Source organism: Symphalangus syndactylus, chromosome 20, assembly GCF_028878055.3.
Source record: "Symphalangus syndactylus isolate Jambi chromosome 20, NHGRI_mSymSyn1-v2.1_pri, whole genome shotgun sequence".
NCBI classification, from domain to species: domain Eukaryota; kingdom Metazoa; phylum Chordata; class Mammalia; order Primates; family Hylobatidae; genus Symphalangus; species Symphalangus syndactylus.
This window is the reverse complement of record NC_072442.2, coordinates 26,805,659-26,827,809: the sequence shown is the minus strand read 5'-3', so window position 1 is coordinate 26,827,809 and position 22,151 is coordinate 26,805,659. Positions and strand designations below refer to the sequence as shown.

General features: G+C 44.8%; 2 protein-coding genes, 1 long non-coding RNA gene and 1 pseudogene across 4 annotated transcripts in view; 3 read left to right on the top strand and 1 right to left on the bottom strand.

Moving 5' to 3' along the window:
• The window catches only part of LOC129469889 (leucine-rich repeat-containing protein 37A3-like), a 28,847-nt gene extending 24,955 nt beyond the window's left edge, over positions 1–3,892 (top strand). The window contains exon 9 of the mRNA XM_063628666.1: positions 1,643–3,892. Within this exon, the coding sequence (XP_063484736.1) occupies positions 1,643–2,973 (1,331 nt within the window). The 3' untranslated portion in view covers positions 2,974–3,892. The remainder of the gene's footprint in view (positions 1–1,642) is intronic.
• Positions 3,893–3,988: 96 nt separating this feature from the next.
• On the top strand, positions 3,989–7,985 carry LOC129469906 (small ribosomal subunit protein uS4-like). 2 transcript variants are annotated; one of them, XM_063628741.1, is made up of 2 exons: positions 3,989–7,240; positions 7,844–7,985. In XM_063628741.1, exon 1 carries the CDS (start codon positions 4,297–4,299, stop codon positions 4,879–4,881), a length of 585 nt encoding a protein of 194 aa, XP_063484811.1. In that variant the 5' UTR covers positions 3,989–4,296; the 3' UTR covers positions 4,882–7,240; positions 7,844–7,985. The 2 variants fall into 2 exon arrangements, with proteins under 2 accessions (XP_063484811.1, XP_055113095.1); XM_055257120.2 differs by lacking the exon at positions 7,844–7,985 and having other exon boundaries at positions 4,128–4,516; positions 4,704–4,848.
• LOC129469900 (endophilin-A2-like) lies at positions 4,973–5,823 on the top strand (annotated as a pseudogene).
• A 70-nt stretch (positions 7,986–8,055) lies between the features above and the next one.
• LOC129469910 (uncharacterized) lies at positions 8,056–21,022 on the bottom strand. Its single transcript, XR_008653115.2, has 4 exons — positions 20,632–21,022; positions 18,831–18,943; positions 10,006–10,420; positions 8,056–8,341 (listed from the first exon to the last, which is right to left on the bottom strand). It is a non-coding gene; the product is annotated as an uncharacterized lncRNA (long non-coding RNA).
• Between the last annotated feature and the right edge of the window lie 1,129 nt (positions 21,023–22,151).

Sequence of the window (22,151 nt, the reverse complement as noted above, 5' to 3'; positions counted from 1 at the left end):
GTGCTTTGCCCCCAGTGATAATTTCTTCATATAGTGCAATATAGTTGATAAGCTGGTTTTATATCCATGAGGTCTCAAGTACTCTCTGCCTTTTAGGACAGATGTAGATCCGGTTTTGTTTTTGTTTTTGTTTTTACAATTTTATAAGAGTAGAAGAGATGCTGTTTTATTTGAAGCCTGAGAGCTTCTGGTTCCATAACCAGAAATTGCTACCTGGCTATTCTAATGGAATGGAGGGCTTTTCCATTCTTAGTCCATCCAACTCTGAACTTGCTCCGAATCTCAAACTTTTCTAGTCACAGAACAAATGCTCAAGTGCTTTCAAGAGTTTTTCTGTAGATTAGGTTTATTAGCACCAACTTCATGACTTCTAAAATGTGACTTCTTGAATACAGGTATCTGCCAGTGATATGGGGTGGATAATTAATAATGCTTAGCTACTTCTATAAAGACAGTGTTGCTTATTTTTCAAAACTTTTTCTTTTTTTTTTTTAACAATTATATTCTTCCCTTCTCCCCAAGAGGTGGGCAGAAAAGCATTGTTAATCTCCTTTTACAGATGAGGAAAAACAAGATCAGAGGTGCTGAGTGCTGTAGCCTAGTGCCAGGTCTTCTGTCCCCAATTCTGGGTTCTCCCCAAGCCCATGTTTCTCTTTTCTCGCAATCTTTACTTCTTCCGCTGGCCTTCAGCACCACCCAAAATACTTTTAGTTCTGGAAAAGAAGCCCAGCTGCACACTGGCACACTTGACCTTCATGCAATCAGAAGCTTTGGATGATTCCCCATCCAAAATATTAGAGATGAAATGAATGCAAAGGAGGCATCTGACAAAAGTTGCTTTTTCCCTTCTGCATTTAGGACCTCAAGTAATGTTTATCCAGAAACTGCTATCATACCATAGATTCAGTGTATATTTAACAACATAGGCATACAATCTGGCAAATTAAAAATCTCTTAACCTACACCCTGGATCCCTGCCCAAATTTAAGAAGAGAACTAAGGTGGACACAGTGTTTTTTTCCATGTTGCATCTTTTGTGATGGGAGCTATGATATGTGGGAGCAGAGAATGGGGTGGGTGGGTGAGGCACACGGCAGATGAGGATCTATCAGCAGTGGGAGGGGGCATCCACTTTAGCATCTCCACCCTGCTCCTCTCAGAGGACCGCCTTTCATTGCATTCAGCTGTGATGGTAGCAAGAACACGGGCACACTGAGGATGAGGAGAGCGGGAGCCTTGTGTTCTCTCTGCATATGAGGCAGGACAGCACAGGGTACGGAGCAGTCTACAGAGAGGCCAGCTCATCAGCTCATCAGGGAAGCACTTGTCTTCCACCTTGGGCTTTGACCGAGCACTGGGCAATTGGCCCCTGGGGATCAACGGAAGAATCCTAAGCAGAGTGACTCTATGTCACACTATGGAATGTTCCAAGTAGGTGGCCATGTTTTCAAAAGATGTCTTTTCCTCCTTTCATTGTTGCCATTTCATAGGTTTAGGTTTGGGTGTATGTTACTCCTCTCTGAATGGCACTCGAATGTTTGCTGACTCTTACTCTGTGTGACTGGGGCGTACAGCTATGCACTGAGTGTGAAAGATGATCAAAGATCTTTCATGATGAAAACAGTCTCTTCTTTTCTGACAGCTGAAGAAGCATCTGTAGGGAATCCAGAAGGAGCGTTCATGAAGGTGTTACAAGCCCGGAAGCAGCACACAAGCACTGAGCTGACTATTGAGGTGGAGGCGCCCTCAGACAGCAGCGGCATCAAGTTGTCAGGCTTTGGGAGTGAGCGGCAAGATACCAATGACGAGAGTGATGTTATCAGCGCACTAAGACACATCTTCCCTTATTTCTCAGAAGGAAATCTAGATGCAGAATCAATATTGTTACCATTCGCTAAACTGCTTTTTTCAAATGTACAAGGTGGAGATAGGTTCCGGAGTATTTTGAAAAACAATAGAAAGAGCCCCTCACAGTCAAACCTTCTAGGTAACAAATTTAAACATCAAATATTTCCAAATAAACTAGAAACTGTTGAACCACAGGAAAACAGCCTGGTAAAGATTCACGGTGTAGGCAAAAACCTGCAGAGAGTGAACAGAGTCCTCACAGGCCCAAGGGGCATCCAGAAAAGACACTTCAAAGAGGTGGGAAAGCACAGCACTAGGAAAGAACAGGATGCCCAGGCACTTGTGGACAATGCTGCCAAAGAAAAAAGGCTTGAGAGGCCAGCCCCAAGGGAGCTGGAACAGCCTCACGTAGTGCAGGGGCCTGAGAAGGTAGCGGGAAACACCGTCTACACTAAGCCTTCGTTCACCCAAGAGCATAAGGCAGCAGTCTTCTCTATGCTGAAACCCTTCTCCATGGTCATGCCTTCTGCCTCTAGCCCCGCAAGAGCCCTACCTCAGGTCAGAGACAGACCGAAAGACTTAGCCTACACCACTTTAATGTTAGAAATGGCAATGTCTAGGGTTAAAAATATGGAGGCTGCTAAACCAATCGCACATTCCAATAGACTGATGCTCGCAAAGAGGCTGCCGTTGTCTGCAGAGAAGAGCCTCATAAATTCACAAGGGGTTTTTTCATCCTTAGGAGACCTGAGTCATCAAGAAAACCCTCTTCTGGGAGTATTTGCTCCTTCAGAACGTTTTATAGAAAACACTCATGTAGAAGACACAGCTGCAAGAGATGCCTCTGAAGAAAACGTTTTTATGGAAAACACTGTTATGCCAGAAGGCACCATCTCTGAAAACACAAACTACAATCATCCTCCTGCGGCAGCTTCCGCTGGGACTGCGTTCAACTTAGAGCCAACTGTTACAGAAACTGACACAAAATGGGAACACAACAACGTGGGCACTGACCTGTCCCCCGAGCTCAAAAGCTTCAGTGACCCATTGCTCTCCTCCCCAGGTGATCAGTTTGAAATTCAGCTAACCCAGACGCTACGGTCCCTCACCCCAACGAGGATGTGAGAAGGTTCATGTCTCATGTTATCTAGACACTGAAATTAGAATGTTCAGAAACGTATGTGCAAATGACCTGTGCCAAGCTCATGTCGTGAACAGGCCTCCAGATGAAGCTTCTCAGCAAGCAGCAGGAAGCAAAGGCATCCAAGGCAGAATGGGATATCTATCTATCTATCATCTATCTATCTATCTATCTATCTATCTATCTATCTATCATCTATCTATATCTATCTATCTATCTATCTATCTATCTATCTATCTATCATCTATCTATCTATCTATCTATCTATCTATCTATCTATCTATATATCTTCACTAGGTGTGATGGCACATGCCTGTAGTCCCCGCTACTAGGGAGGCTGAGGTGGGGGTATCACTTGAACCCAGGAGGTAGAGGTTGCAGTGAGCCAAGATGACACCACTGCACTCCGGCCTGGGTGACAGAGCAAGACCCTGCCTAAAAAAAGTATATACATATATTTTATATATATATATATATATATGTGTGTGTGTGTGTATATGTATATATATAATGTGTGCGTGTGTATATATATATGTGTGTGTGTGTATATATATATATATATTTCTGCAGGGCCCTATTGTGAGTTTGTTACACAACTTACTGCAACTTAAATTGTGCCACCACCACCCCCCACAACATGGCAAGCTAAATAGAAACTCAGTTATGCTAAGGCTGGTTGAGGGCATTATGCAAGATTAGCATGGAAAGGGCCCTTCATTTAGCGCTCTGCTCCATTCATTTTTGTCAGGTCACTTTCTTATCTTCACCAGGTTGTCAGATCTATTTTACTGCTCTAGCCTCACTTTCCTCAGCCTCCTGCAGCATCTTCCCTGTGAGCTAGATCCCTTCCTCTCTGGATGAAGTCCTCTTCATCGAACAACTTTCTCACTTAGTTCTCTAAGATAGTGAGGATCTGTCTGCTTTTTTCTTGACCATTAGTGGGTAGGAAAAATGCTCTGATTGTCTGTAACCATTTGTCACCAAGGACATAAAGACATTGAACTGATTTCCTCATTGGAGTTCATTATTGGAAGTCTTGAGGAGTTTACACATTTATATACAAAGTACGTAGGCCAGCTCATTTGTCTTGGCTCATGTGTAATGATCTTTCATGCGTATTGAAAAATTACTATTCTCAAATAAGGAGAATGTATATCTCAGGTCATTTACAGTCTCAAAGGTTTGTCAGTATATTTTGAAACAATCCTGCGAACAGATCTAGATTGAAGGAGACTTAAGAATCATGAACTGCTCTTTCTCAGTGACCGGGTCTTTCGCTCAGGCGCAGATGGGGAAGCGGAGCCAATATGCCAGTGGCCCGGGGCTGGGTTTGTCGCAAAACTTATGTGACCCCACGGAGACCCTTCAAGAAATCTTGTCTCGACCAAGAGCTGAAGCTGATCGGCGAGTATGGGCTCCGGAATAAACGTGAGGTCTGGAGGGTCAAATTTACCCTGGCCAAGATCCGCAAGGCCGCCCGGGAACTGCTGACGCTTGATGAGAAGGACCCACGGCGTCTGTTCGAAGGCAACTCCCTGCTGCGGCAGCTGGTCCGCATTGGGGTGCTGGATGAGGGCAAGATGAAGCTGGATTACATCCTGGGCCTGAAGATAGAGGATTTCTTAGAGAGACGCCTACAGACCCAGGTCTTCAAGCTGGGCTTGGCCAAGTCCATCCACCACGCTCGCGTGCTGATCCGCCAGCGCCATATCAGGGTCTGCAAGCAGGTGGTGAACATCCCGTCCTTCATTGTCCGCCTGGATTCCCAGAAGCACATCGACTTCTCTCTGCGCTCTCCCTATGGGGGTGGCCGCCCGGGCCGCGTAAAGACGAAGAATGCCAAGAAGGGCCAGGGTGGGGCTGGGGCTGGAGACGATGAGGAGGAGGATTAAGCCCACTTGTCCCTCCTGGGCTGCTGGATTGTCTCGTTTTCCTGCCAAATAAACAGGATCAGAGCTTTAAAAAAGAAAAACAAAAAGAATCATGAACCGGAGGCGGCACCGGGGCAGGCGCAGAGCTGGCAAGCACGTGGTGGGGCCCGAGGCACGCAGAGGGTGGCGCGCCTGGGAGCCTGTCGCTGGCGCGGTCCAGGAGGGAGGTTCGGCGGCGGGAGGCAGCGTGTCGGTTGCAGGGCTGAAGAAGCAGTCCTATAAGGTCAGTGAGAAGGTCGGAGGGGCTGAGGGGACCAAGCGAGATGATGACTTCAAAGAGATGGAGGTGTCATCAATAAGGCGGTGACGGAAATGCTGGCAAGGACCATCAAGTACCTGCAGTCCAACCCAGCCTCGCAGGCTAAGCTGACCATGCTCACGGTGTGCAAGATCCGGGGCCAGGTGAAGAACCCCGGCTACCCGCAGTCGGAGGGGGTCCTGAGCCAGTGCCTCATCCGCCACCAGAAGGAGCTGGGCAATGAGTCCAACTTCACTGATGCACTGCTGGATGCCAGCGAGTCCATGAAGCACCTGGCAGAGGTGAAGAACTCCCTGGACATAGAGGTCAAGCAGAACTTCATTGACTTCCTCCAGAACCTGTGTGAGAAAGACCTGAAGGGGATCCAGCACCACGTGCAGAAGCTGGAGGGCCGCCGCCTGGACTTTGACTAAAAGAAGCGGCAGGACAAGATCCCCGATGAGGAGCTGCGCCAGATGTCAGGCTTTGGGAGAAGGCAGCAAGACACCAATGATGAGAGTGATGTTATCAGTGCACTAAGTAATATCTTGCCTTATTTCTCAGCAGATCTAGATGCAGAATCAATATTGTTACCATTCGCTAAACTGCTTTTTTCAAATGGACGAGATGGAGATAGTCTCCTGAGGTATTTTGAAAAACAATAGAAAGAGCCCCTCACAGTCCAACCTTCTAGGTAATAAATTTGAACATCAAATATTTCCAAATAAACTAGAAACTGTTGAACCATAGGAAAACAGCCTAGCAAGATTCAAAGTGTAGGCAAAACTTACAGAGAGTGAAGACAGTCCTCATAGGCCCAAGAAGCATCCAGAAAAGACACTTCAAAGAGGCGGGAAAGCACAGCACTAGGAAAGAACAGGATGCCCAGGCACTTGTGGACAATGCTACCAAAGAAAAAAGGCTTGAGAGTCCAGCCCCAAGGGAGCTGGAACAGCCTCATGTAGTGCAGGGTCCTGAGAAGGTAGCGGGAAACACCATCTACACTAAGCCTTCGTTCACCCAAGAGCATAAGGCAGCAGTCTCCTCTGTGCTGAAACCCTTCTCCATGGTCATGCCTTCTGCCTCTAGCCCCGCAAGAGCCCTACCTCAGGTCAGAGACAGACCGAAAGACTTAGCCTACCCCATTTATTGTTAGAAATTGCAATGGCTAAGCCAGCAGAGTGGCGCAGCGGAAGCGTGCTGGGCCCATAACCCAGAAGTCGATGGATCGAAACCATCCTCTGCTAGAAATTGCAATGGCTAGTGTTAAAAATATGGAAGATTCTAAACAAATCATACGTTCCAAAAAAAATACCGCTTTTATAAAACTCGCTCCCATGTGGCCCACAGAATACCCAAGGCCAAAAAGATTAGAAAGTTTAGAAAGAGCAGTTATCTCAATAGACTGATGCTCGCAAAGAGGCTGCCGTTCTCTGCAGAGAAGAGCCTCATAAATTCACAAGGGGTTTTTTCATCCTTAGGATCTTGAGTCCTCAAGAAAACCCTCTTCTGGAAGTATTTGCTCCTTCAGAATGTTTTAAGAGAAAACACTCATGTAAAAGACACAGCTGCAAGAGATGCCTCTGAAGAAAACGTTTTTATGGAAAACACTGTTATGCCAGAAGGCACCATCTCTGAAAACACAAACTACAATCATCCTCCTGTGGCAGCTTCCGCCGGGACTGCGTTCAACTTACAGCCAACTTTAACCAAGCTGAGACAAAATGGGAATACAACAACGTGGGCACTGGCCTGTCCCCCAAGCCCAAAAGCTTCAATGACCCATTGCTCTCCTCCCCAGGTGATCAGTTTGAAATTCAGCTAACCCAGCAGCTACGGTCCCTCATCCCCAACGAGGATGTGAGAAGGTTCATGTCTCATGTTATCTAGACACTGAAAATGGAATGTTCAGAAACGTATGTGCAAATGACCTGTGCCAAGCTCATGTCGCGAACAGGCCTCCTGATGAAGCTTCTCAGCAAGCAGCAGGAAGCAAAGGCATCCAAGGCAGAATGGGATACGGACCAATGGAAAACTAACCATATTAATGAGAGTGGAAAGAAAGAGCAGAAGTCGTCTGAGGTGAGGACCACACAGAAACATGAGACCCAGATTTCCCATCATTTAGCATATGCCAGGACAGTGCCCACATAGGAGAACCTGGGACTCCCAGGCCATAGCTTGCCTTGGCCATGTAACTTAGGCCATGACAGTGATCTCCCACTTTGCTCAGGTAGACAGTGAAACAGATTACGGCACAAGATGAACTGTAGCTCGGGGGTGGTAGCTCAAGCCTGTAATCCTAGCACTTTGGGAGGCCGAGGTGGGTGGATCAGTTGAGGTCAGGAATTTGAGGCCAGCTTGGCCAACACAGTGAAACCCCGTCTTCACAAAAAATACAAAAATTAGGTGGGTGTGGTGACACATGCCTGTAGTCCCAGCTACTTGGGAGGCTGAGGTGGGAGGATCACCTGAGCCCAGGGAGGTCAAGTCTGTAGTGAACTGTGATTGCACCACTGTACTCCCGCCTGGGTGACAGAGTGAGATCCTGTCTCAAAAAAAATAAAAAGAACAAAAGAACCTGTAAGCTACTCAACTGGAATACTGGGGTTTTGAAATGTTAGCTTCCATTCTCTCTCTTTTTTTAATTGGTCTTTCTTTTTTCTTTTCTTTTTTTTTTTTAAGCTCATGAAAGAAGTTCCACGATACGGCCATAACAACGAAGTCATCTTGGCAATATCTGTGACTGTAACACTAACACTTTGGATTGTAATGATTTGTCTGATTGAGGTAAGGACAATAATTAATTCAGGTTTTCAGAATACAATCCTGTCTTTGTGTGCATTCAGAACCCACAAACTGAAAACCAATGTCACTTTCCCACTTGACATTCTTCTGTCGTTTAAGGCTGAGATATGCTTTGTTCTTTTACTGCAATGTATATTCCAGGATTTTTAAAGGATCCCCGCTTCCAGGAGATCTCTGTGAAATGAAACCAAGTTGATCCCACTAGACTATTTTAAGAAGTTAAGTTGACATAACAGCAAACTTTCTCCCACCCGAAACTATGTCAACAATTGGATGCACTCACCGAGTCACCCCTCACTCTGCCACTCATTTATTTCCTTGTTGCTTAAATGATGAGAGACGTATAATCTCCACCCTCACGGAGTTGTCATCACCCTGGAGAGGAAGAAGGCAGCCAAAAGTGAGAAGTGTTGTCTTGTGGACTTATTAGATTCACATAGTATCGTCCTTCTCCAGCGTGTAAGGCGTTGTCTAAATAGGTCCAGTTAAAGCACTACACGGTAGCCATTTTTAAAAAAAATTTTTGGCTGTATCTTTAAATTCATGGGGGAGGGGGAATGTCTCATACTCCAGTCCTCTTGAGCTTAGGCCCTCTGTGAGTTGTGTCACCATTTCTTGGACACCATATGAGACATTCCCCCTCAGATTAGAGATGCTCAACCTGCATCAACATATCTAAAGCCTGCATCTGGCTACTCTGGGGCGAGTCCTGTTTACAGTGCCCATTCCTGGAGCTTGCCTCTTTTTGCCTTTTGTTTGATTACGTGATGTGTTACTTTTCCCAACAGGCCAGTGCTAGCATATTGCAAGAGTGATTTAATAAGGTGGCAACCTTGACGCTATGCTCCTAATCCAACCTTATTTGCCTCATTTACCATTTCCATTATTGTGGCAGCCCTCCATTCCAGCCAGAGCAGCCCCTCACCATGCCCCAGTCACACCATCCCCATTTCTGCTCTTGTCTGTGCCTTTGTCCATCTAAAATTCCCTTATTTCACTCTGCCTGTGGGAATCCTATGAATCTCTCCAAAGCCAACTCGGTTCATCTTTCTGCTTGAAACCTTCCCTGAATAGACCAGGTGCAGTGGCTCACGCCTATAATCCCAGCACTTTGGGAGGCCAAGGCGGGCAGATCACGAGGTCAGGAGATCGAGACCATCCTGACTAACACAGTGAAACCCCGTCTCTACTAAAAACACAAAAAAATTAGCTGGGTGTGGTGGCAGGCGCGTGTAGTGACAGCTACTTGTGAGGCTGAGGCAGGAGAATGGCGTGAACCTGGGAGGTGGATCATGCAGTGAGCCAAGATCAGGCCACTGCACTCCAGCCTGGGGGACAGAGCGAGAGACTATGCCTCAAAAAAAAAAAAAAAAAAAGAAACTTCCCTGAATATTCCAGCCCTCCTGAGCCTAGTCCCTTTGTGAGATTTGTCCCTATTTCTTGGACACCATATGAAAGACTTCAGAGCTGAAGTGGGAGGATTGCTTGAGCCTGGGAGGTCGAGGATACAGTGAGCTGTGGTCATACCACTGCACTCTAGCCTGGGCAACAGAGCGAGACCTGGTCTCAAAAACAGCCACCACTGAAAACTATCTTGGGATTTGAATAGGATTACCTTAAATTTGTAGATTAATTTGAGAATTGACATCTGTACGACATTCTAGGAACACCGTATTTCATGTCATGTATTCATTTCTTGTTAATGTCTTTCAGAAGAGTTTTAGGGTTTTCATCATATAGATCTCACATGTCTTTTGTTAGATAACAGATCTTTGTAGTTTTTTCCTAAATACTTCAGACATTTGTATTGCCATTGTAAATGGGATCTTTCTTCCATTTTCTAGTTAGTTATTGGTGGCACATCTGAAAAGTATTTGAGGTTTGTGTGCTGCTCTTTTGATTTTGTATCTAGCCACCATACTGAATTCTCATATTACTTCCAGTAAAATCTTAGTTGATTCTCTTAGGCTTCTTTGGCTAACATTTATTATTTTATATGCAAATAATGATAGTTTTGTCTCTTCCTTTTCAATACTTACTCTCTTTCCTTCCTTTCCTTTCTTTTTTTTTTTCTTTCTCAGGGCCTTGTTGTCACCCAGACTGGAGAGCAATGGTGTGATCTAGCTCACTGTAACCTCAAACTCCTGGGCTTAAGGGATCCTCCTGCCTCAGCTTCCAGAGTGGCTGGGACTACAGACAGGCAGAGAATTTTAAAACTTTTGTTCTAGAGACAAGATCTCACTATGTTGCCCAGGCTGGTTTTCCTGCCACTTTAGAGGAGGTTTCCTTTTTTTCATACTTTTAAGAGTTTTTTTAACTAGGAATTGTCCGTTGAATGTTAGCTAAAACAGTCAATAAAATGCAGTAAGTGCCAGCTGCATGCAAGACCCTAAGTTAGATACAGTCAGCCCTCTTCATCAGCAGGTCCACATCTTCAGATTCAACTAGATGAGGCTGAATATTTGAAAAAAGGAACAATAAAAATACAAATAGAAAGTACAGTATAACAACTGTTGCCATTATACAATATCTATACATTTTATTAGTGATGACCTAAAGTACATGGGACCAGGCACGGTGACTCACACTTGTAATCCCAACACTTTGGGAGAACAACCTGAGCAGTATAGTGAGACCTTGTCTTTAATAAAAATAAAAATAAAAAAATTAGCCAGGTGTAGTGGTATGCACCTGTAGTCCCAGCTACTCAAGAGGCTGAGGTGGGCAGATCACTGGAGCCCAGGAGGTTGAGGCTGCAGTGAGCTGTGACTGTGACACTGCACTCCAGCCTGAGTGACAGAGGGTGATCCTGTCTCTAAGTAAGTAAATAAATAAAGTATATGGGGGGGTGTGTGGGTTATATGCAAACACTGCACCATTATATGTAAGAGATTGAGCATCCACATATTCTGGTACGGTGTGGGGGGAGCGGTATCCTAGAACCAGTCCCCTGCAAGGTAGCAAGGATGACTGAACTGTGGAAGAATCCAAGCACTGTTAAACAGCATACAATTCCTTTCTTCAAAAAAGTTATCTCATCAGGTAGATGAGACTTAAAATGAATAAAAGGAATGAGTACGCATTTGGAGATAGTGGTTGTTGTGATAGATAACCTTAATTCTGTTTTCTTCCAAAACAGATTCTTGCCCACAAAAGGGCATCAAAGGAACATGAAGAAAACTCATCAGTGTGAGACCCCTGAGCCCAAGTTAAGGCATCTGGATGGCCTGGAGCCATGTTTTTAAAATTTTATTATTATTATTTTTTTACTTAAATCAATGATTACTTTGTGGTTGTGTTCCTCAAAACGAGGATTTTTAACAATAATAAAAATAAAACTTGTTAAATCATTTTTAATGGTAATTAATTGGTTCCTGAAGATTTGACTAAAGAGAAAACTAGGCCAATCTAAGCAGAGTCCAAATGAAATAGAAAGTCCATAGAGAACGGGCAAAAAGGAAGTTGTGGAACCACAGACACAGTAAAAGGAAAAAATTGGCCAGGCGCAATGGCTCACAACTGTAATCCCAGCACTTTGGGAGGCTGAGGTGGGTGGATCGCTTGAGCCCAGGAGTTCGGGCAACATGACAAAACCCCCATCTCTACAAAACAAATGGCCAACATGACAAAACCCCCAATGTGTACAAAAAATACACAAAAAGCATGAGCCAGACGTGGTAGTGTGCACTTGTAGTCCTAGCTACTTGGTAGGCTGAGGTGGGAGTATCACTTGAACCTGGGAGGTGGAGGTTGCAGTGAGCGGAGGTTGAGCTGTTATACCCCAACCTGGGTGACAGGTTGAAATAGTGAGGCCCTGTCTTTAAAAAAAAAAAAAAAAAGTAAGAAAGCAAAGAAAAAATAATTTATTTTTGTGACAAGGTCTCCTTCTGTCTCCCAAGCTGGAGTGCAATGGCATAATCATAGCCCACTGCAGCCTCAAACTCCTGGGCTCAAGGCATCCTCCTGCCATAAAGGCCTCCCAAAGTGTTGGGATTACACGCATAAGCCACTGTGAGGCTAGATTTTCTTTTTTGAAGCAAGGTTTTGCTCTGTCACCCAGGCTGGAGTGCAGTGGTGCAATCTTGGCTCAGTGCAACCTCTGCCTCCCAGGCTCAAGCGATCCTCCTGCCTCAGCTTCTCAAGTGGTTGGAACTACAGGCATGTGCCACCAAGCCTGGCTAATTTTTGTATTTTTTGTAAAGAAGGGGTCTTGATACGCTGCCCAGGCTGGTCTTGAATTCCTGGGCTACAGTGATCCACCCACCTCAGCCTCCCAAAGTGCTGGGATTACAGCTGTGAGTCACCACGACTGGCCAAAAGAAGTTAACTGTTAAAATCAAAAAGAAAATTCACCAAGCCATTTTGCATATTTTTCTGGAAAGATACACATACACACACACACACACACACACACACACACACACATATATATATATATAGAGAGAGAGATAGATAAAGAGATCTGGACTAGACACCTTATACTATCAGTTGGTTATAACTTTGTTGCAGAAAGGACAAAGGGAACTAATTAGAGTTAAGGTACATATATATGTGTATATATATATATATGTGTGTATGTATATATATGTGTATATATTTTCCCAATTCCTCATACCACCCATTTTTATTAATTTTTATTGATATAATTTATACACCATAAATTCACCCTTTTAAATAAGTGCAGAATTTAGTGGGTTTTAGTATAGTATTCACAAGGCTGTACAGCCATCACCACTATTTAATTCCAGAACATTTTCATCACCCCAGAAAGAAGTCCCAAAATCACTGGCCCTGCTCCCCATTTCCTCTCCTATTTCCTGGCAAGTATTTAGTTACTTCCTATGAATTTGCCCATTTGGGATATTTCATATAAATGAAATCATACAGTACATGATTTCACTAAATAAGACTTTTGTGTGTGGCTTCAAACAATTTTTAAAAATTGAGGTAAAGTAGGCATAACATAAGATTTACACTCTAACCACTGCCCCCTCTCCCCACCTTTTTTTTTTTTTTTTGAGACTGAGTCTTGCTCAGTCACCCAGGCTGGAGTGCAGTGGTGTGACCTTGGCTCCCTGCAAGCTCCACCTCCTGGGTTCACACCATTCTCCTGCCTCAGCCTCCCGAGTAGCTGGGACTACAGGTGCCCGCCACCACACCCAGCTAATTTTTTTTTTTTGTATTTTTATTAGAGACGGGGTTTCACCATGTTAGCTCCCACCTTTTTTTTGAGACAGGGTCTCACTCTGTCTTCCTGGCTGAAGTGCAGTGGTGTGATCATGACTCACTGCAACCTCAACCTCCCCAGGCTCAGGTGATCCTCCCACCTCAGTCTCACAAGTAACTGGCACCACAGGCACACACCACCAAATCGGGCTAATTCTTGCATTGTTTGTGGAGACAGGATTTCGCTAGGTTGCCCAGGCTGGTCTCGAACTCCTGGACTCAAGTGATCCTCCCACCTCGGCCTCCCAAAGTGCTAGTATTACTGGCAAGAGATACCACACCTGACTGTCTCTAACCATTTTTAAGTGTACAATTCAGTAGTGTTAAGTATATTCACACTGTTGTACAACAAATCTCCAGAACTTTTTCATCTTCCCAAATTGAAACTCTGTACCTATTAAACACTAGCTCCCCATTCTCTCCTTCTCCCAGACCACAGTAACCACCCTTCTACGTTCTGTCTTTATCAATCTGACCACTCTAACTAAGTACCTCATATGAGCAGAATCACACAGTATTTGTCCTTTGGTGACTGGCTTATTTCACTTAGCATAATGCCCTCAAGGGTTCTCCATGTTGTAACATGCGTTAGCATTTCCTTCAAAGCTGAATAATATATCTGTTATATAGATCAATGACATTTGCGTTATCCATTCATCAGTTAATGCACATGTAGGTTGTTTCCACCTTTTGGTCAATGAGAATAATGCTGCTGTATACATATGTGTATGCGTTTCTGCATGACCATTTGTTTGCAATTCTTTTGACTATGTATGTATGAATAGAATTACTGGGTCATACAGTAGCTCTAAGTTTAACTTTTTGAGTAACTGCCAAAGTATTTTCCACAGTGTTACACCGTTTTACTTTCCGCTAACGATATATAATGGTTCCAATCTCTCCAAATCCTCCCCAACATTTTTTATTTTTATTTTTTAAACAATTACAGCCATGCTAGTGAATGTGAAGTGGCATCTCATTGTGGTTTGGGTTTTAATTTGATTTCAATTTTTAAAATCAAAAGAATATACTTGGTCTGAGGTAGTGGCTCACGCCTGTAATCCCAGCATCTTGGGGAGCCAAGGTGGGTGGATCACCTGAGTTTAGGAGTTCAAGACCAGCCGGCCAACATGGTGAAACCCCCCTCTACTAAAAATACAAAAATTAGCTGGGTGTGGTGGCAGGTGCCTGTAACCCCAGCTACTCAGGAGGCTGAAGCAGGAGAATCACTTGACCCAGGAGGTGGAGGTTGCCATGATTTGGAATCGCACCACTGCACTCCAGCCTGAGAGGAGACGCTGTCCAGAAAAAGAAAAAAACTGTATATATATATGTACACACACACACACACACACACACTATATATATATATATATACTTTTCTAGTATAAAAAAATTATTTTACAAAAGAAGTCCATTACTAACACACACTTGCATGCAAAGCACAAGACACACCTAAGGGCCGGGCGTAGTGGCTCATACCTGTAATCCCAGCACTTTGGGAGGCCGAGGCGGGCAGATCACTTGAGGTCAGGAGTTCAAGACCAGCCTGGCCAACAGAAACCCCATCTCTACTAAAAATACAAAAATTAGCCAGGCATGCTGGTGGGCACCTGTAATCCCAGCTGCTCAGGAGGCTGAGGCAGGAGAATCGCTTGAGCCTGGGAGGCAGAGGTTGCAATGAGCCAAGATCCCACCGTTGCACTCCAACCTAGGTGACAGCAAGACTCCGTCTCAAAAAAAAAAAAGAAAGAAAAGTACTAAAATTAAGTTGCCAAGAATTTACATGTAGTCCTTTCTACATATACGACATAAATACCTGACACTTCATTCATTCCCTTCATTCTCCAGCCAGCCTCCCCCAGACAAGTCTGGCAACAATTCTGACCATCGGGCACAAGAAATTACCTTTTTCCAGTTTATGTTAGGACAACCTACATGGGTTTACATTTGGCTTAATATAATACTACCCTACTTCTCCAATAAGTATTTAAGCATTTATTAAAAAAACGGAAACTTTTCAATTCAACCACTTCTACCCTAGTCTCTCTGAGAAAGACATGACATGCCTTACATCCTTTTCCTTCTTTTCCTTTATTTTATTTTTTTTTTTTTTGAGACGGAGTCTCGTTCTGTCGCCCAGGTTGGACTGCAGTGGCGGGATGTCAGCTCACTGCAAGCTCCGCTTTCCGGGTTCACGCCGTTCTCTTGCCTCAGCCACCTGAGTAGCTGGGACTACAGGCAACCGCCACCACGCCCAGCTAATTTTTTTTTTGTACTTTTAGTAGAGACGGGGTTTCACCGTGTTAGCCAGGATGGTCTCAATCTCCTGACATGATCTGCCCACCTTGGCCTCCCAAAGTGCTGGGATTACAGGTGTGAGCCACCGCGCCTGGCTCTTTTTTATTTTCTTTTTGAGACAGGGTCTCGCTCTGTCGCCAGGCTGGAGTGGAGTGCAGTGGTGCGATTTCGGTTCAGTGCAACCTCCAACTCCCTGGTTCAAGTGATTCTCCTGCCTCAGCTTCCCGAGTAGCTGGGATTACAGGCACGCACCACCATGCCCAGGTAATTTTTTTTTTTTTTTAAGAGATGGGAGTTTTGCTCTTGTTGCCCAGGCTGGTGTGCAGTGGCATGATCTCAGCTCACCGCAACCTCTGCCTCCCGGGTTGAAGCGATTCTCCTGCTTCAGCCTCCCAAGTAGCTGGGATTACAGGTGCCCACCACCATGCCCGGCCAATTTTGTATTTTTAGTTGAGACAGGGTTTCTCTGTGTTGGTCAGGCTGTTCTCAAAACTCCTGACCTCAAGTGATCCACCCGCCTCTGCCTCCCAAAGTACTGGGATTACAGGTGTGAGCTTGGCCCCACGCCCAGGTAATTTTTGTATTTTTAGTAGAGACGTGGTTTCACCACGTTGGCTAGGATGGTCTCGATCTCCTGACCTCGTCATCTGCCCGCCTCGACCTCCCAAAGTGCTGGGATTACAGGCATGGGCTACTGCGCCTGGCCTGCCATCCTTTTTCATAACCCAAATAGCTTCTACCTGCTCTTCTAGTGTGCTATCACTAGTGGCCATTCTTCTGTTCATCTATTGAATATCTGTGCTAGCACTTTTCCCAAGCACTAGGAATGGGAAGTCGTGTAAGACTAATATCCTGCTTCAAGGATTCTCCCAGTGCTTATAGGTCAAAACTGCAGCCATTTACATCTTCCTTCTCTCCCTAAATAAGCATCTATCCCTTTGGTAGACTTGCTACTTGCTACTCCAGAGAAAAAGTGAAGTTATACAGGTATGAGAATAGAAGTTTTTTATATTTTGACACATAAATTTATGAATTGCCTGAAGTACCTAGAATGTAATGGGACTAATAAATCTTAGCTCCTTTCTTTATTAATCCAACTAAGATTTTCTACCGAGTGGGTTGTCTAAATTATACCTATTTCTCTTCTTATTTGGGGAGTAGATTCTTCTGTCAGGCCTTGTAGGGGAAGGATCATAGTTGCTATATGGGTAGTTAAGATTACAGAGCCTCATTTATTCTTTAAAGACTTACTTAGCATCTAATATGGCTCATACACTAGGCATGGGGACACAAAGGTAAATAAGCCAGGTACCGTTGTCATCGTCATGAATCTTAAATTCTAGTGAGGGAATTTTCATTTATGTCTTAGTAAATGATGTTCCATAATGTCTAATATCAGACTCGCATCCTGGACATAGTGTAGTATGGGGAAGAATTACGGGCTTTGGAATTAGGCATGGATTTGAATCTCAGCTTTGGTTGTGCTTGCCACTTCCTAACTCAGAAAGTTACTTAACAAAGCCAAATTTGTTTCTTCAACTGTGAAATGGTATTACAAGTACCTTCCTCAGCAAGGTGCTTAGAACAATAACTGGCTCTTGTTTAGCATCACCATTCCTGTCCTATAACCAAACTACTTGGTCTACCTCAACCCTCCACTCCCACCTCGGAAGAGAACTCAAATGCTAAATAGTATAAGCTCGCCCTTTCTTCCTCAAGATGCTTTAAGAATAAGGACATCTGTTAAAATTATATAAACACAGTCTAATTCTACAAAAACACACCATTCCTAATATTGCCTTATATAAGATTAATGCATAGAAGTGGCACAGAAAGGTCAATTTTTAAATTTAATTTTATTTATTTATTTTGAGACAGAGTCTTGCTCTGTCCCCCAGGCTGGAAGGATCTCGGCTCATGGCAACCTCCACCTCCCCGGTTCAAGCGATTCTCCTGCCTCAGCCTCCCAAGTAGCTGGGACTGCAGACACCCACCACCACACCCGGCTAATTCGATGTTGGTGTTTTTTTTGTTTTTGTTTTTGTTTTTGGGAGAGACTGTTTCACCATGTTGGTCAGTCTGGTCTTGAATTCCTGACCTTAAGTGATCCACCCACCTTGGTCTCCCAAAGTGCTAGGATTATAGGCGTGAGCCACCATGACCAGCCAACAACACAAAAGATTAACATGTCTTGCTAGTGAATTTTTTTTTTTTTTTTGAGATGGAGTCTCACACTGTCACCTGGGCTGGTGTGCAGTGGCGTGATCTCGGCTCACTGCAACCTCCGCCTCCCGGATTCAAGCGATTTTCCTACCTCAGCCTCCCAAGTAGCTAGGATTACAGGCACCCACCACCACACCCAGCTATTTTTTGTGTTTTTTTTTTTTTTTTTTTGAGACGGAGTCTCGCTCTGTCGCCCAGGTTGGAGTGCAGTGGCGCAATCTCGGCTCACTGCAAGCTCCGCCTCCCGGGTTCACGCCATTCTCCTGCCTCAGCCTCTCCGAGTAGCTGGGACTACAGGCGCCCGCCACCACGCCCGGCTAATTTTTTTTTTTTTTGTATTTTTAGTAGAGACGGGGTTTCACCGTGGTCTCGATCTCCTGACCTCGTGATCCGCCCGCCTCGGCCTCCCAAAGTACTGGGATTACAAGCGTGAGCCACCGTGCCCGGCCTGTGTTTTTAGTAGAGACGGGGTTTCACTATGTTGGCCAGGCTGGTATTGAACTCCTGACCTCGTGATTTGCCTGCCTCGGCCTCCCAAAGTGCTGGGATTAGAGGCGTGATCCACTGCACCTGGCATCTGGCTTGTGATTTTTAAAGAGCACTAGGGATGTAGACTGAATGATTTATTATTTGTAAAGAGTTTAGAACAATGCCTGGTACATGGTAGTCACATAAATTATGTCATTAAGACCAAAACTTTCAGCCAGCCACGGTGGCTCACGCCTGTAATCCCAGCACTTTGGGAGGCCAAGGTGGGAGGATTGCTGGAAACCAAGAGTCAAGACCCACCTGGGCAACAACTTATCTTTACAAAAAAGTAAAAATAAAAAAAATTAGCCAGTCACGGTGGCATGTACCTGTAGTCCTGGCTACTCAGGAGGCTGAGGTGGGAGGATGGCTTGGGCCCAAGAATTTGAGGCTGCAGCGAGCTATGATCATGCCACTGTACTCCAGACTCGGTGATAGAGTGAGACTTCATAATAAAAAAAAAAAAAAGAAAAAAATACCTAAATTTTCTCATCTCCTACTATAAATGTATGAAACTGGAACAGATTCATATATTACTAAAATAATTAATATATATCCAAGAGAATGACAGTTATTTATCTCTTACCATTTGTAGTAATGCACACAGCTTGATTCCGCTGCAGAGAGTCATATGCATCCTGTTTTTCTGCACACACTCCTATGCTGTCTCTTCTGTCTGGTTGTCCCACAGTTTCAACTCTGTAAATGAAGTAGAAAGGTCATTTCATACTTTTAAAAATATAACTTGGCGGCCGGGCGCGGTGGCTCACGCCTGTAATCCCAGCACTTTGGGAGGCCAAGGCGGGTGGATAACGAGGTCAGGAGATCGAGGCCACGGTGAAACCCCCTCTCTACTAAAAATACAAAAAATTAGCCGGGCGCGGTGGCAGGCGCCTGTAGTCCCAGCTAGTCCGGAGGCTGAGGCAGGAGAATGGGATGAACCCGGGAGGCGGAGCTTGCAGTGAGCCAAGATCGCGCCACTGCACTCCAGCCTGGGCGACAGCGAGACTCCGTCTCAAAAAAATAAATAAATAAATAAAATAAATAAAATTAAAATATAACATGAATGATACCTAACAGCCACTAGCTTAAAAAGAGCAATCTCACCACAATTGTTTTTTTCTAAATAGTAACAGCAACCATGATTGAGTTCTTGCTATACTCCAGGGACTATTCTAATTATTTTATATCTATCTATCATTCTTACAGCAATCTATGAGGTAGGTGCTTTTTCTTTTTTTTGAGACAGAGTCTCGCTCTGTCACCCAGGCTGAAGTGCAGTGGCGTGATCTTGGCTCACTGCAACCTCCGCCTCCCAGGTTCAAGCAGTTCTCTGCTTCAGCCTCCCAAGTAGCTAGGATTACAGGCACCTGCCACCACACCCAGCTAAGTTTTGTATTTTTAATAGAGATGGGGTTTCACCATCTTGGCCAAGCTGGTCTTGAACTCCTGACCTTGTGATCCACCCGCCTCGGCCTCCCAAAGTGCTGGGATTATAGGCGTGAGCCACTGCGCCCAGCCAGTAGGTGCTATTTTTAACATACCCATTTTATAGGTGAGGAAAATGAGGCATGAAAAGAAAAAAAGATTAAAAATGGCTAAATAACCTGATCCTGATTACCTGGCTGATGACTGGTGGAACCAGGACTCAAACCCGGGCATTCTGACTCTAGAATCTATCTATCTATCTATCTATCTATCTATCTATCTATCTATCTATCATCTATCTATCTATCTATCTATTTTTTTGAAATGGAGTTTCATCCTTGTTGCCCAGGCTGGAGTGCAATAGCACGATCTCAGCTCACTGCAACCTCTGCCCCCGGGTTCAAGTGATTCTCCTGCCTCAGCCTCCTGAGTAGCTGGGATTACAGAGATGCACCACCATGCCCGGCTAGTTTTGTATTTTTAGTAGAGACGGGGTTTCACCATGTTGGTCAGGCTGGTCTCGAACTCCTGACCTCAGGTGATCCGCCTGCCTCGGCTTCCCAAAGTGCTGGGATTAGAGGCGTGAGCCACCGCACCTGGCCAAATTTTGTATTTTTAGTAGAGACAGGGTTTCACCATGTTGCTCAAGCTGGTCTTGGAACTCCTGACCTCAGGTGATCCACCCTCCTTGGCCCCCCAAAGTGCTGGGATTACAGGAGTGAGCCACCGTGCCCAGCCTAGAATCTATATTCTTAACCATTTGTAGCCATGATGGCACACTTCTATTTTATATTCTAGCTGTAGACACATAGAAAGTTTGTCATAGTTGACATTATAATTTATGTAACTATTGCTGCCAGAGCCTAAATCTTCCATATAAGAATTTGCAATGATTTGATTACATTTGTTAAGTATATAAAGCATTTAAAAAGAACTATTATAATCCTAAAAAAACCCACTATGGTTATGAAAACACTATTCAAGCTTGAAGAACTTTCTACGTGGCAAGTTTAAGCTTTTCCTTTTGTGTTTTCATTTCAGATGTCAATACTTCGTGTGCTCTTGAAATAGGAAACGTACAGATCCCTATTGCCAGACACATCATTCTCTCCATCCAGAAAGCCAACTTTGCAAGGACAAAAAAAAAAAATTAGTGTGAAACACAATGTGGCTTTTCCAAAGACAGATGCGATTATTTATAGTCAATGTGGCCTCAAAATGTCATTGATTGTGAAATGGCAATCATGCAGGACATAACAAATATTTGGGTAGGTTTCTGAAGTGATTTCATATCTGAACAGTCTAAAGAAGTATGAGGAGGAGGGGCCGGGCGTAGTGGCTCACGCCTGTAATCCCAGCACTTTAGGAGGCTGAGGCAGGTGGATCACGAGGTCAGGAGATCAAGACCATCCTGGCTAACACGGTGAAACCTCATCTCTACTAAAAATACAAAAAATTAGCCGGGTGTGGTGGCAGGCACCTGCAGTCCCAGCTACTCGGTAGGCTGAGGCAAGAGAATGGCATGAACCCGGGAGGCGGAACTTGCAGTAAGCCCAGATCATGCCACTGCACTCCAGCATGGGCGACAGAGTGAGACTCCGTCTCAAAAAAAAAAAAAAAAAGTTTTATGGGGAGGAGGAAGATGTCAGCAAGAGAGAAGAGGAAGTCTCAGCCCTCGTTCTCCCACAGAAACACTGATTTAACATATACAAACCTAAATACTTTCATGAGAATTCCAAAATCTAGTTAGAAAGTTACACTTCCCGGCTGGGCGTGGTGGCTCATGCCTGTAATCCCAGCACTTTGGGAGTCTGAGGTGGGCAGATCATTTGAAGTCAGGAGTTCAAAGCCAGCCTCTGGCCAATATGGTGAAACCCTGTCTCTACTGAAAATACAAAAATTAGCCAGGCGTGGTGGTGGGCGCCTGTATTCCTAGCTACTCAGGAGGCTGAGGCAGGAGATTCCCTTGAACTCAGGAGGCAGAGGTTGCAGTGAGCCAGGATCATGCCACTGTACTCCAGCCCGGGCAACAGAGCGAGACTCTGTCTCAAGAAAAAAAAAAAAAAGTTGCAGTACCCCAGACGAGCACAAAGCCAAGCACAGCAAACTGACACAGGTAAGAATAATTTTAACTTTCCCGATTAACCCCTCCCCCACACCAGCACAACTCAGGGCCAGGCCAGAACACCTGAGCTTATAACTTCTCCCTCAGGAGGGAGGGAGAATAGCAGAGCATGGCGACTGGTGTTCTGGCTCTCCAGAGGGCTGGCTGAGACTCGTTTATGTCTTGCCTTTCTGGGAGCACTGATGGACCTGGCAAATTTTGGATCCCTGAGGGTTGCTGAGAACAAGGAAAAGTGGGCCACAGCTTGCTTCAGCCAGCATGACTCGATGAGGCCAACAAGATCTGGAGAAGGGGCACAACTTGAAGTTTCAATATCAGGAGAGCGAGACAGTGGAATGTGCATCAGGCTCTCTA